The sequence below is a fragment of the Natrix helvetica genome, assembly GCF_964273705.1.
Source record: "Natrix helvetica genome assembly, chromosome: 1".
NCBI lineage: Eukaryota > Metazoa > Chordata > Lepidosauria > Squamata > Natricidae > Natrix > Natrix helvetica.
Genome location: NC_138548.1, coordinates 71,730,386 through 71,743,892, shown reverse-complemented (window position 1 = coordinate 71,743,892; position 13,507 = coordinate 71,730,386). Strand labels below are relative to the sequence as shown.

At 40.3% G+C, this 13,507-nt stretch overlaps 1 protein-coding gene across 2 annotated transcripts in view; it reads right to left on the bottom strand.

Annotated features, from left to right (window-relative positions):
• Positions 1-3,713: 3,713 nt before the first annotated feature.
• Positions 3,714-13,507, bottom strand: part of TYRO3 (TYRO3 protein tyrosine kinase) — a 90,828-nt gene continuing 81,034 nt past the window's right edge. For both annotated transcript variants that reach the window (XM_081935486.1, XM_081935487.1), the window contains exons 17-19: positions 12,058-12,217; positions 9,894-10,030; positions 3,714-8,167 (exon numbers count right to left, since the gene is read on the bottom strand). In XM_081935486.1, coding sequence (XP_081791612.1) covers positions 7,804-8,167; positions 9,894-10,030; positions 12,058-12,217 — 661 coding nt within the window. In that variant the 3' untranslated portion in view covers positions 3,714-7,803. The remainder of the gene's footprint in view (positions 8,168-9,893; positions 10,031-12,057; positions 12,218-13,507) is intronic.

Genomic DNA, 13,507 nt, shown 5'->3' with positions numbered 1-13,507 from the left:
GAAATAGTAAGTTTTTACACATTTGGGGCATTCTGTAACAAATTTCTTTTGTTCCAAACAGTTTTCCAATCATCTTTCTTTGTTTCCTCTTTCTTTTTATTAAACTGCTACACCCGTGCTGGCGAACCTTTGGCATGCGTGCCCAAATTGGCACGCAAAGCCATGTCGTCAGGCACGTGCAACCTTTCCTGTTTGTCTTCTGGGTTTCTAGCATGTATGTGGATGCGACGATCAGCTGTCCTTCGCATGCACAGCAGTGCTGAAAACTGGTGTGTGCTTGCGTGCCAGCCAGATGATTGTAGGACGCACATGCATGCCAGAACCCGGACATTTGGTGTGGCCCCGACAAGTGTGTGTGACATTTCTACGCAACCTTTCCGAAAAGGTTTACCATCACTGTGCTACACTATACTTCCTTTTCCTGGATAATTATAAAATGCATGAATTCTCTCTATATCACAAGAGAATAATTCAACATTTTGCAGATATATTCAGAAGAATTATATCTAGGGTAGTTTGTAGCATGGGAGCTTAAAGCGGTAAACATGCTAATCTGTGAAGAATTGAAGAACAGACATTGAAAAAACAGTATGAAGATTGATTTTAGGCAATAGTATTTTCAGCCAGTTTTCAAAATATGTCATAGCTTAATTTAGGAGGTCTTTAAGCAATTTAAGACGCATCTGGAGCATTTATTGAGAGCTGTGCCTTGCCTCTAGCAAACTGTAACAGAATGTTCTTTCTTGATCATCACTATAGCAATTTGCCAGACAGCCAACACTTCTTTTGATTCCCAACTGCTCTTCCTCAGAGCTGTGTGAATGCAATTTCCTCCAGTTTGTGGGGCGACACAAAAATATCCCAGAAGACTTTGTCTCATCCTCTATGTTACCTCAGCATTGAGACTGGGTAATTGTTATCCTCACCAATATGGGATAATTTAAGGAAAGGGCTTTTTAATGCAGAGAGTAAAGTTATCACCTTCCAATTCTGTGAATCAGACATTTCCCTTCCAGTAAAACAAATAATGTTCTCTTGTTTTATTAAGTACTATCAACCCTCAATCCCCACCAACATTTTTATTTGTTTACATCCTGCCTTTATTGTTTTTATAAATAACTCAAGGTGGCAAACATATCCAATAATGCTTCTTTCTTCTATTTTCCCACACAACAACTTTGTGAGATGGGTTGGGCTGAGAGAAAGTGACCGGCCCAAGGTCACTCAGCGAGCTTTCATGGCTAAGGAGGCACTTGAACTCACGGCCTCTTGCCTTCTAGCCTACTTTAAGCACTAGATAATTTATTTGCTGCCCATCTTCCAGTTCAGGCAATTCTGATTGGCTTACATTAAAATAAAAACATTTAACCGTTTTAAAAACTCCCTTTTTATGACCTTGTAATCTCTTAATTTGGGGTAGAACCAGGGCGACTAGACAGAGCTGAGTATTTACTGGCCAGATGTTCTTCCTGACACCATGCGGAGTTCACAGCAGTTATTTTTTCTTTGCAGATGTCTAGGAGAGAAACATCTAGGATTGAACTCTCAACTTTCTGTGTGGGAAGTGACCACCACACCACTCAAAGCAAGCATTCAACGATTGTAAATATAAAAATGGATTAAAATTACAAAAATTAAAACAAAAAATGAGAGTTTGGAGTGAAAAGGTACTGCTCCTCCTCTGTTCGTGACTAACTACCTTCCAGCCAATAGCTTCTTCTTCAGGACCCCATGCCAGACAGCAGAGCCAGGTTTTAAGGCCTATACTGAAAGGTAAAAATGGAGGGCAGATCATATTCTCAGTGGCAAGATGTTCCCAAGGGCTCTTCTGGATTACACTAGCCAAAAGCTCCAAGATATGTAACTGTTCCCCAGGGTATTAGATGTGTCCTTCTATATGAATTTGCAGGAGCATTTACTTCGTTCTACTTCGTTTTCCAATTTCAGAAGAGTAATAACTTTACCAGAGGTGGGTTGCTGCCGGTTCAGCTTGGTTTGGCCGAACCGGTAGTGGCGGAAGTCTCTGCCCACCCGCCCGTTGCGTGTGAGTGTGAGTGCATGCACGAGCGAACCGGTAGTAAACCGGTTAGCAACCCAGCACTGAACTTCTGAGTGGTGATGAGAATGGCATCTGCTTCCACAATGGTCCCCACTTCCAGGATGGCATGAGGTGGTTCGGTAGGAAGATCATGCATTTCATTAGCCAGGCACTCTTTCGGAAAGGCAATCTTTGGAAGAAGTAAGCAGAGCAAGATGTTCCAGGGTGGGCAGGAGGCCCAAACCTCTGGATCCCAGCAGGGTGGGATGGGGAGGGGAAGGTAGGTGGGTGGAGGCAGTTGCCAGATCCCTGTGGCTGGTCATTTGGGTGGGTACATTGCCAAGCGCTTGAATTTTCATCATGTGAACATAGAGATATTGCAGCAGCTGTAACTTCAATGACAGGTTGTATTCCTTTCCTTCAGCACTGCTGTAATTTCAAACAGCAACTGAACAAGTGGTCATAAGTCATATGCAATTTTTTAAAAAAATTATGCATCTTACATAATACAGGGTTTGAAAATGCTGGGTGAACACTATGGATTACAAAGGATATAGCACTTTTATCAGCACAAGATCTCGCTTCTATAAAAAAATGAATCTCCTAATTTGATGGGCTACCCATTTTTGACTTCTTCAGAACTCTTTATGAGACTGATATGATATTAAAATCAGGGGAAGAAAGAAAAACAAAAAGTATGCCCGATATTATGAACGATTAATTATGATGATATCTGAAGTTTAGATTTTTATCCGAGGATGAAGAATGTAGATGGAATTAGTCATTCTGCTGAGCCACCACCTTCTGCATTTTTACACAAAAACAGCATGCAGGTATCAGGATGGCCATAGAAGCCAGTTGTTTGTTGGCAGGTCTGATATAAGTAAATTAAAAATATGCTTTGTGTCCCATCTATTAAAGAGGCATCAGCTAAGGACCCAGGAGATATGCCTTCTCCATCACCATAGCTGAAACAGCATTTCTCCTGATGGGCTGGACCCTCCTGCCTTTTAAAAGATTGAACATGGCTCCCCCGCCCCCCAGCTCTGGATTGAGATCATGTTGAGCCCATTTTAAATCTTTGAATGAATTGCATTTAACACATTCTTTGGATCCTACCGGTAGTATATTATTAATGTATTAAGAGTAAGATCGTCTAATTTCATTTTATGCTCCAGTTTTGCCTATTCAATCTTGCAAAAACAAAAATGATCATTGGATTCAATGCATTTCATATTATTATTCCATTGATTCCATGCATCAATGTAATCAATTCTACTCTGGGCTTTTAAAAAGCAACCAAAGTGAAATGAATAAAAGATGCATTGAAGCTTCTGAATGTTGGTGTTGGAGCAGAGTCATGAGAATACTATGGACAGCTAAGAAAACAAATGTTTCATCAAACAAATCAACCCAGGGTTTTTACTTGGGGCATAAATGATCAAGCTTCAATTATTCTACTTTGGGCACATTATGCAAATATCTAGCTGTTTTGAGAAAGGCCTAATGCTGCAAGGAAAAAGAAGAAGAGGATGGTTACTAGAGAGATGGATTCAATTACAGTAGTATTGGATGCACTGTAGGAAGATCAAATTGAGAGCAGTTCTTCCTGGAGAATATATATGTGGTTGTTAAGAGTTGACAGCAACTTAACAGCATATAATCAGTCAATCAGTAGGGCACAGTACATATTTTATTTTTTTTTAAAAAATCATAAAAACTAGATACATGCTTCAGAAAATTAGATTTTATATGTACATTTGCTGTTCTTGCCAAATGGCTGCCACAGAAACAACCTGTACTCCCACAGGCATTTATCTGAGAGTAAATCCAATTGAATTCACTGAGACTGAATTCCTACACCTACAACAAAGCACTAGCCAAGTGTTAAAAGGGGAGAGAATCTCTGGACATCTTTCTCTACACTCTATTGTATCGTCAGTCTACTCATATCCCAATTTCATTCCAACTCTGTTATCAGGATTCTGTGCTCAGATAAGTTATCATTATTTTTATCAATGCAGCTTTAAACCACCTCTCCCTTAAAAAAAAAAACAATCTGTGTTCCCCAAATCCCACAAGAATCTATTCATTGTGCATCATTTTGTTTTCTTTTTCTGTTATTGAGAAATACACAAAGAAAAGCATTCAGAACTTAGGATGCAGGTACAGTATAATGGGGTCATACGGCATTGTTACTCACTACAATGGAAGCCTGGATGTGGCTGTGCAGTTTTAAAGAGTCTCCCGTGTTTCTTTTAAGTTTAATAGAAGGGAGGTTTAATTCAATCAAGTACCCATAAACTATAACAGAACATTTATTTCTGGTTGAGACTTGGATGCAAATATGATATTTGAAGTTGGATAATTATTTGATCCCAACTCTTCAAGCCGAAACATGAAATATAGAATTCCTTAACATCATTGACGGGATTATTGTTCATAATTATATCATTAGCATGCCCCCCCCCCCATTTTACCATGCACCACATTAATGACTTGCTTTTGATAACATTGCATTATGATGATGTGAAGTTTCTATTCCATTGGGTACTGGATCACGAAGAAAGGTCCCTATAGTGAAGGAATGTGGTCGAATAAGGCATAGGAGCAGTTTACTTCACTCCCAAATACATACACACAGCTTTTGTTCAGGTGTAGAAGGCTTTTGGACAACAACCATCCTTGTTATTGTCCTTTCCGGCCAGAATGGATTGCTTTGCCCTGCTTTTATGTTTTAAAAAAGCCACTAAATATGCAAACAAGGCAGACAAGGAAATGAACATTATAATATAGTTCATAGTGGTTGTTAAGGAATCTGGTGGTAGAAGTTAAGAAAATTTCTCCATAGGACAGATAGAAATAGGAAAAGGCCAAGTACTATTACTGCCTTTTAATACATTGTTTCTCTCCCAATTTTCTTGTGGGGACCAGTTTTACTATCCCCTAAATGTAGCATAATTAACTAATAGCAATAATACTTAGACTTATATATCACTCCATAGTGCTTTACAGCAGGGGTCCCCAGCCCCCCATAGGAACCAGCTACGCAAGTGAGTGAACCCTCATCTGCACATGTGCAGAATATAGGTAGCATATGAAACTATGCGTACACACACTGGTCCGTGGAGGAAAAAAAATTCCACGGCACCTATCCTTGGTGCCCAAATGTTTGGGCTTTACAATACTCTCTTGAGCAGTTTACAATGTGAGCATATTGCCAGCAATCTGGGCACTTATTTTCCTGATCTCAGAAAGATGGACGGCTGAGTCAACCTTGTGCCTGTCAGGATCAAAGGACTGGAAGTGACCAGAATTAGCCGCAATATTGCATTCTAACCACTGAGGCACCACGTGGCTCAGTAAGACCAAACCATGGTCTCATCTGTAGAGACTCCGGTGGGTTTTATTTCTTAGCTACACGGAAAGGTAATAATGCGGGAGCCTCCTGCAGCTTGCAATGCTTCGGATGTCATAAAATGCAGTTTCTCCTATCAGCCCAGCTCAATATCTTGTGATGGAATTTAACATTAACATTTAGCTTTTATCTGGAGAGCTAGGGTAGGGAATGGCTGTGTAAGAAATGAAGCAGAAATGGAATAGCACAGATAAGTATTGTGACCTGAGTAGGGTAATTCCTCTCTTAATTCTTGGAGGCATGTCACATTTAAGCATCCAATTTTTGTGAAAAAAGATTGAAAAGATAACGAAAAGGTAAATTAATAGGTAGAAAGAACCTTGTCAAGGTCCCTCATGAAGATTTCTTTGCTGACTAGAATTACAGAAATACTAGATTACTGATTTTTAACTGGGAGGAAGAAATATTTTTGGTGAACACCATTAATGAAGAGAGTATGGCTAACAATTTAAAGCCTTTTTAACCTTTTTAAATCAATGAGCATTTTAAAAGAATACTATGTAGGCTTTCCCACCAAATGGCTTGCTAAGATAAATGAAGTCAGTCACAAACATCTTTTACTAGAAGGAAAATAAAACCCCAAGTTGCAGCCACTGAAAGTCCAGTAATATTATTAGAAATTGAACACTTGGTGCTGTGTATTAGAACATGCTAGCTTTCCAATCATTGTTGCTTACTAAATGAATTTAAATAAATACAATCAGGTATGGTAGAGATTTTTGCAGATGTTAAGAAATGTACTGGTAGGCACATTGTTGCTTCTGGACATCACATTAGGGATCCAAGGCTTACATTATATTTGAAATAGCTAGAAAAAAACCCAAATGTATTCATTGACATATCATTTGAAAGCACATGATACAGTACTTTCCTATTGTGACTAATTGTTCAAGTTAAACTGAGAAATCACAGATTTCAAATGGAACCTTTTTTCTGGAATGTTGCTGAATTAGGTAGCCATATCAGAAGTCAAGACTTGAAGGCACAAAATAATGCAACGGAACTTAATTTTTACAGAAAAGCTGAAAAGCATTTAAGAAGAAGTTTAATTTAAAAAGCCAGTGATCCTCAAGCTTTCAAACTAAAAACAGCTCTTTCTTTGTATTAGGGGGGAAAATCCTCTAAGTATTCATTTGATGTCAGTCAATCATTTATTTAGAGGAGCTAATATTGACTGAAAAAGAAAAGGTGCCAGATTAGATGCATAAATTTAATAGGTTTGTAAAGAACTACCTCCTTTTATTGTTTTAGACATTGTGTGTGTTTTCATAGCAAAAATGTTATTGCTTACTTCTAAGCAATATATACTTCTAAGCCATATGAAACCCCTCAGCACTTTCATTTTGGGGGAGGTTTAGGCCCTCCACATTCCCAAGGAATACACATGGAAAGCAAGGCTAGCCGTATCATTGTAGTAGCTAGACAGGAAACAGAAGTTTATAATACCTATTCATAAGTAAATCCCACTGAATTTGGGGATTACTATCAGGCAAATGGGTCCAAGATTTTAATTTTAATACCAAATTATTCCAATGCAGGTATCCTTATTAGTCTTGCATTATTCTCATAAATTCTAACACTCCTCACACAGTCAGTTTTGTTATAAATAAGGTGTGTGTGAGTGTGTGAGTGTGTGTGGGGGAGAATCTGCCTGATTCAAATCAAAAGAAGGGGAAAAAAGGAAGGTAGGTAAGTAAATAAGAACCTGTGGGAAAAAGAGGGAAATTGGAATACTTTTGCTCAACCCCTTATCTTTCCAGGAGCGCTTTCCTTGGCCAACTAAACACCACTCTTGAGAAGAAGCCCAGTGTTTCTTCATTGTAGAGAAGGAGCTGTATTAGAACCCAGTTTGAGGACCACTGAGGTAGCTACTGCTAAATTAGGCTCTTTGTTTCTCATGCTCTGAAAGATAGTATCCGTGGTTCGGAGTATGTGACACATGCCTCTTCTCCTACAAAAGTTAGGGGGCCAAAAACAAAAAACCAACCCTACCCACCAACACTCAAAACCCTTCACCCCCAAATATGCAGAGTACTCAACCCCAACTCTCAGGGAGAACGCTGCGACTCAGCAGGCTGTTCAGAGGCCACTCCCACTGTATTTCACGGACAATTGCAGGATTTCTCTCGGAAGGCCAGGAGGTGATTTTATCAATTTGAGATGTTAGCTCCAAAACAGCTGTCAGAAGCCACAGCTGCAGCTGACATTAATTACTACAACTTCTGTTGGTTAAAAGCAGCTTCCAACCGTCTCTGTTTGGTGATACCATAAGATGATACAATAAGATAGACGCATCTTATTGGAGGGAGAAGTAAAGTCTATTTTGTTGCTGTTGTTGTTATTCGGGCTAACATAGTTTTGCTCCCATCTCTAGATCGTAAAGGAGGCTCTGGGCTTCTCCGTCATATAAATCCTGATGTCTCTCACTTTCTGCATCGTTTCCAAGGCACGACGGGTTCATGATGTAACGGTAGTCACTAGTCACAGCAGCAATTGCTCCCGTTTCCCCATTCAAGGCTCCAAAAGGACAATTCATGGTGATTTCGCTCCTGCAAGCTTCTTGGGATTTCCCAACATTGACATAAAGAGGGTCCTGACTGTTTGAAAGCAGTGACAGTCTTGCCAAAATCATTTCGAGCTGCAGTTTCAGAGCTCCAAAGCTTGGACGTCGCTTGGGTTCCAAATGCCAACATCTGCACATGAGATCGTAGCTGCAAGGCAAGTCAGAGGACAAGAGTGCTGAGACAAAACAAGGAGAGCCATTTGCATTCCCCCTCCCTCTTGAAAATGGCTGCTGATAATGAGCTCCATATCATAGGAATGGATACGGAGGCTAATGAACGATAGAAATACATATTCTGCCCCCTGGATGATTTCTCAAGATGCTTAAACTGAATTCATGTCATCATATTTTTCTACCTTTAGCTTACAGTTCCGTCATTGTTGAATTGTTACTGTATTTAAATGATCTGCTCTGTGTGTTGATTAAGCACAATTCTATGTTTTGGGGAATAGGGTATTTTTTTTTCTTCCTAGCATTTTCCCACAAGTGCAAAGTCTGTTTTTTTCAGATTAACCACATACAATTTAGTTGCATTTATACACAAATAAATTAAATATGATTGTGAAACAATCACTTGTTCTTTACTAAATTATAGCTTGGATTATTTAAGGAAATAATAAATAAATATTTAAAAAAATGCAAGGTGGATAACCTGCAATCTGTAGGGCCTATAGTTTTCAAATCCTCGTTTTTGATTCCTGGAATCCCCTTGAACGAAGACTTTGAATTTCATTGTAAATTTGTGAATTTTGATCTTTTGGGAAATACATTGCCATGCTGTATTATGTCCTAGAATGGGCTTAACCTGTTTTAAAATTTCCAGAACTGGGAACTTTCAAAACAGAGAACAAAGGAATATTATGATCCTCTGTATTTATGAGGTGATAAGACTCTTGGACACTAAAATGCTGAACGTTTCACAAAATGTAACTCATTCCCAATCAGCATGCATTATATATGCTGTGAGGGACGCAGTGGCTCAGTGGCTAAGACGCTGAGCTTGTCGATCAGAAAGATCGGCAGTTTGGCAGTTCGAATTCCTAGCACTGCGTAATGGAGTGAGCTCCCATTACTTGTCCCAGCTTCTGCCAACCTAGCAGTTCGAAAGCACGTAAAAAGTGCAAGTAGAAAAATAGGGACTACTTTGGTGGGAAGGTAACAGCATTCCGTGCGCCTTCGGCATTTAGTCATGCCGGCCACATGACCATGGAGACGTCTTCGGACAGTGCTGGCTCTTTGGCTTTTAAACTGAGGTGAGCACCACCCCCTAGAGTCTGGAACAACTAGCACATATGTGCGAGGGGATCCTTTACCTTTACCTTCTATATGCTGTAAAAAGAAACCAACCCTGGCTGTTTTTTGGAATGATAGATACTGAAGCTGAGGCTCAAATACTTTGGCCATCTAATGAGAAGAGAGGAGTCACTGGAAAAGACCCCGATGTTGGGAAAGATTGATGGCAAAGGGAGAAGGGGAATGGCAGAGAACAAGGTGGTTAGATAGTCTGGGCAGGGGTTTGGGACAGTGGAGATGTGGGGGTGGTGGTGGCTTGCTGTAGTCCATGGGGTCACAAACTCATGACTTAGTGATTGTACAACAACACAACATATGTGCTGGGCATAGAGCATTTATTACAGTGGGTACCCCCGTGTCTGTTTAGGTTATAAATGCTTATTTAAAGTAATTTAGAAACATTTCCTTGAAGCACACCAGATTTTTTTTCAAATTAAAAGTATGTGGATGCAATCGCACTCCTAGAGGCATAGTGCATTGGTAAGAAGGTTTTCCTGTTCAAACAGTACTGAACTTGTTCAAAACATGATTATTCTTCTACACAAAACCTAGGTAAGATAATAGGCCGGTAAGCCACTCACATATCTTCGAGGCACTCTGGGGGCTGCTTCAGTCTGTTCCCACTGATGAGGTAGTTGTAAATTTCTGCATTTTCAATGCCTGCATACGGAGTTTGCCCTCGGGTCACAATTTCCCACATAGTCACACCAAATGCCCACTGAATTGGAATTAAAAGAGGTGAGGAAGAAAAAGAATTACATATATTTTAAACAGAAAAGAAGCTATGTTTGACTCAGAAGAATGTCTGGTAATCAGTAGTGTTTTGCATCAGTCGTGTTTTGTATTATTTTTTAGAACTCTTTAGCTTACACGTGTGTGTGTGTGTGTGTGTGTGTATAAATATATGTATTATGTTGATGGTCAACATAAGTAAAATCATCACCCAGGATATACTGTACATATAAATATACATAACAGCCAAAGGAATACATGTGGAATAACAAAAGAATGGATTTACTTTCCTGTACAAAAATGTATATCCTGGGTGGTGGTTTTTACTTTTGTTGACCACCAGGAGGCAGTATGTGGCAGTTTTCATTTTATATGGAACAGATCTTACTAAGGAATTCACACATTCTCCCAGGAACCGAATTCATGAACCCTTGTACTTAAAGTGATTGTATACAGTGCATTACTTCTGAGAAACATCCGACTCTTGATACTTGCAAGAAAGGATCTTCAGAGACTTCAGATTAGCGTATGCAGTCCACTTTCCTTTTCATTAAGAACTCAGAGAACTGTAGATGTTACATTCTAGGCAGTTTTTGCTTTATGACCATTCGTTCAGTGACTGATTGAAATTATGATGGAGATGAATGAATGGTAATGATTTGTACCTAAAGTTACAACCAGTGCAGCATTCCCGCAGTCACATGCTCAAAATTCAGCTAGGTGCACATCAGTGGGAGGAAGAAGACAGTGAAAACATCAGCTGGGGGTGGTGAGGGATGACAGAGGGCAGGGGAACCAAAAAAGCAGGGATTGGGGAAACATAGAAGGGTGGAGGAAATTGAAGCAGAGGCAAGCGTGGCAGGGGAGGAGAAGTGTGAGGCCCTCACCTAACGGTACCACAATTATGACTACCGGAGCAGATATCACTAAGTGGTACGGTCACAAGCTTCACATAATGACCGCTTCACCTAGGCAATGGAAATTCTGCTCCCAATTAGGGATTTAAATCTGTATTTCTTTTCCCGTTGTTACAAGGTTTTGCATGATCCATATCATATAATTCATTGTTATATTTTATATCTAGTACAGCCTTTGAGCAAAGTGTAGATACAAGCTTGGAATGATGTCATCAGCCATTACTGTGTGATAACGCAGAAGGACAAGGTTACATAAAGGGGACAGAGAGTAGAAAATCAGACGTGATAAAATAGAAACCAGAAAAATCCAACGCGAAATGTTCCTGCAAGTTTATATCCGCAAGCTTCAAAAACATTCCATGATCAAAAACATGGAGGTTTGCCTTATCTCATCCGTAGGTTTCCAAGCCAAAGAGACATTGCAAATTTTGGAGCATGAACTGCTTCATAAAATGCTGCGTATTGGGCACAGATTTATCCTCCAATTTTATTTTCTAAATATGCCTATGGGAGTCAAACATACAAAGAAATACCTATTATCCTTGAGCATTCTGCTCCCCACTATATAAATTTTAATTAAAAGTTTTTTTTTAAACCAGAGCATTAAACTTGATAGGTGTCAAGGGTCCTATAGACAATCACAAATGCCACATTAAAGATCTAAAATCTATTCTACCAATAAAAAACTTTAATGCGCTGACTGGAGGAGATCCAGATCTCATTTCTGCCGACTGGGTGTTTTCGAAGGAAGGCGTGAATTAAGCTGCTGTTTTCTTTAGGAATTATCTCTGTCATTGATTGTTTTGCAGACCAATAGGTTGCAGCTGCAGATTCAGGTCAAAAGTGAGCACATTCACTTTTCATGATTTTGTTCATGATGATATGGCAGAATAAATCTGTGCTGTGGTCTGGTTGGTTTGTACTCTTGACCCATATCGGTGCCTAGAACCATTATGGTGCAAAGATCCTCAAAAATAAACACGACTTGTGATCACAAAACACCTAGGCCAAGAAAGTAGAATAATAGATATTTCTTCATCACATTGGTAATTACAAAAGCAATGCACAACAAAAAGACCAAAAACCCTCCACTCACCACATCGCTATGGGTTGTGTAGAGATTGTCCGCCAGACTTTCCAATGCAAGCCACTTCACTGGCAGCTTTGAGGCAGAGCCCTGGCGGTAATAATCTCCACTATAGATTTTCTTTGAAAGCCCAAAATCAGCAACACAGACATTCATGTTTTCATCCAGCCTAACAGAGACGAAAAAAAGAAAAGGGGCGGGAGGGAGAAAGAACAATGAGCACCAACCGAAAGAACACAGGAATAGGAAGGTTTAGGTTCTCTCCTTCAGACTAGAGCTCTTTCTTTGTGCCAATGCAACATGCTCCTCAGGAACACTTAGAGAGATAAAAGATGCTCAGGCTGTTGCTGAGCCAAAGCCTTGAATGTTTAATGGCCGCCTGCTGGTCCTCACTTCACAGTGGACTATGCTGTGATGAGGGGAAAAGTAGGTGATTCACTCCATGTTGCTTCCCCCACAAATTCATTTTATATGTTCAATACAGTTACTCCTCGTGCATTTAATACTTTTCTCTACTGCAAAAACTATGGCACTTTCCAGAGGGTATCTGGGGCTAGATCCTTGCTTTCAGGCAGCGACATTGTGTATTTCTCATACAGGGCCTCAAAGAATTCGGTTAGTCCAGTGGTGGGCAACCTTTTTTTTCAACTGAGCCAAATCTCGCCAAAACCACGATTGAAATTTATTTGGAGAGCCGCTCTTGCTTAGCAACCAAAATTTTAGGCTCAATTGTGGTCATATGTTGTTTTTCTTTCTTTCTTTCATCTCTCTCTCCCACTTTCTTTCTTTTTTTCTTTTTCTTTCTCTCTCTCTGGCTCTTTGTCTCTCTCTCCCTCCCTCCCTCTCTGTCTCCCTCTGTCATTTTCTCTGGGTGTCTATCTGTCTGTCTCTCTCTCTGTATCTCTGTCTCTCTCTCCTCCTTCCCCCATCTCTGTCACTCTGTGTGTGTGTGTCTGTCTGTCTGTCTCTCACTCACTCTGTGTGTGTGTATGTCTCTGTCTCTCCCTCTGTCTCTCTCCCCTCCCTTCCTCTCTCTCTGTCACTCTGTGTATGTGGGTGTGTCTGTCTCTCACTCATTCACTTAATCACTCACTCTGTGTGTGTGTCTCTCTCTCTGTCTGTCTATCTTTCTCTCCCTCCCTCCCCCTCTCTGTCTCTCTCTCTCTCTCTCTCTCTCTCTCTGTGTGTGTCTGTCTCTCCCTCTGTCTCTCTCCCCTCCCTTCCTCTCTCTCTGTCACTCTGTGTATGTGGGTGTGTCTGTCTCTCACTCATTCACTTAATCACTCACTCTGTGTGTGTGTCTCTCTCTGTTTGTCTATCTTTCTCTCCCTCCCTCCCCCTCTGTCTCTCTCTCTCTTTCTCTCTCTGTGTGTGTGTGTGTGTCTGTCAGTCTCTCTCTGATTCCCTCCCTCACTCCCTCTCTCTGTTCCTCTCTCTGTCTGTCTGTCTCACTCACACA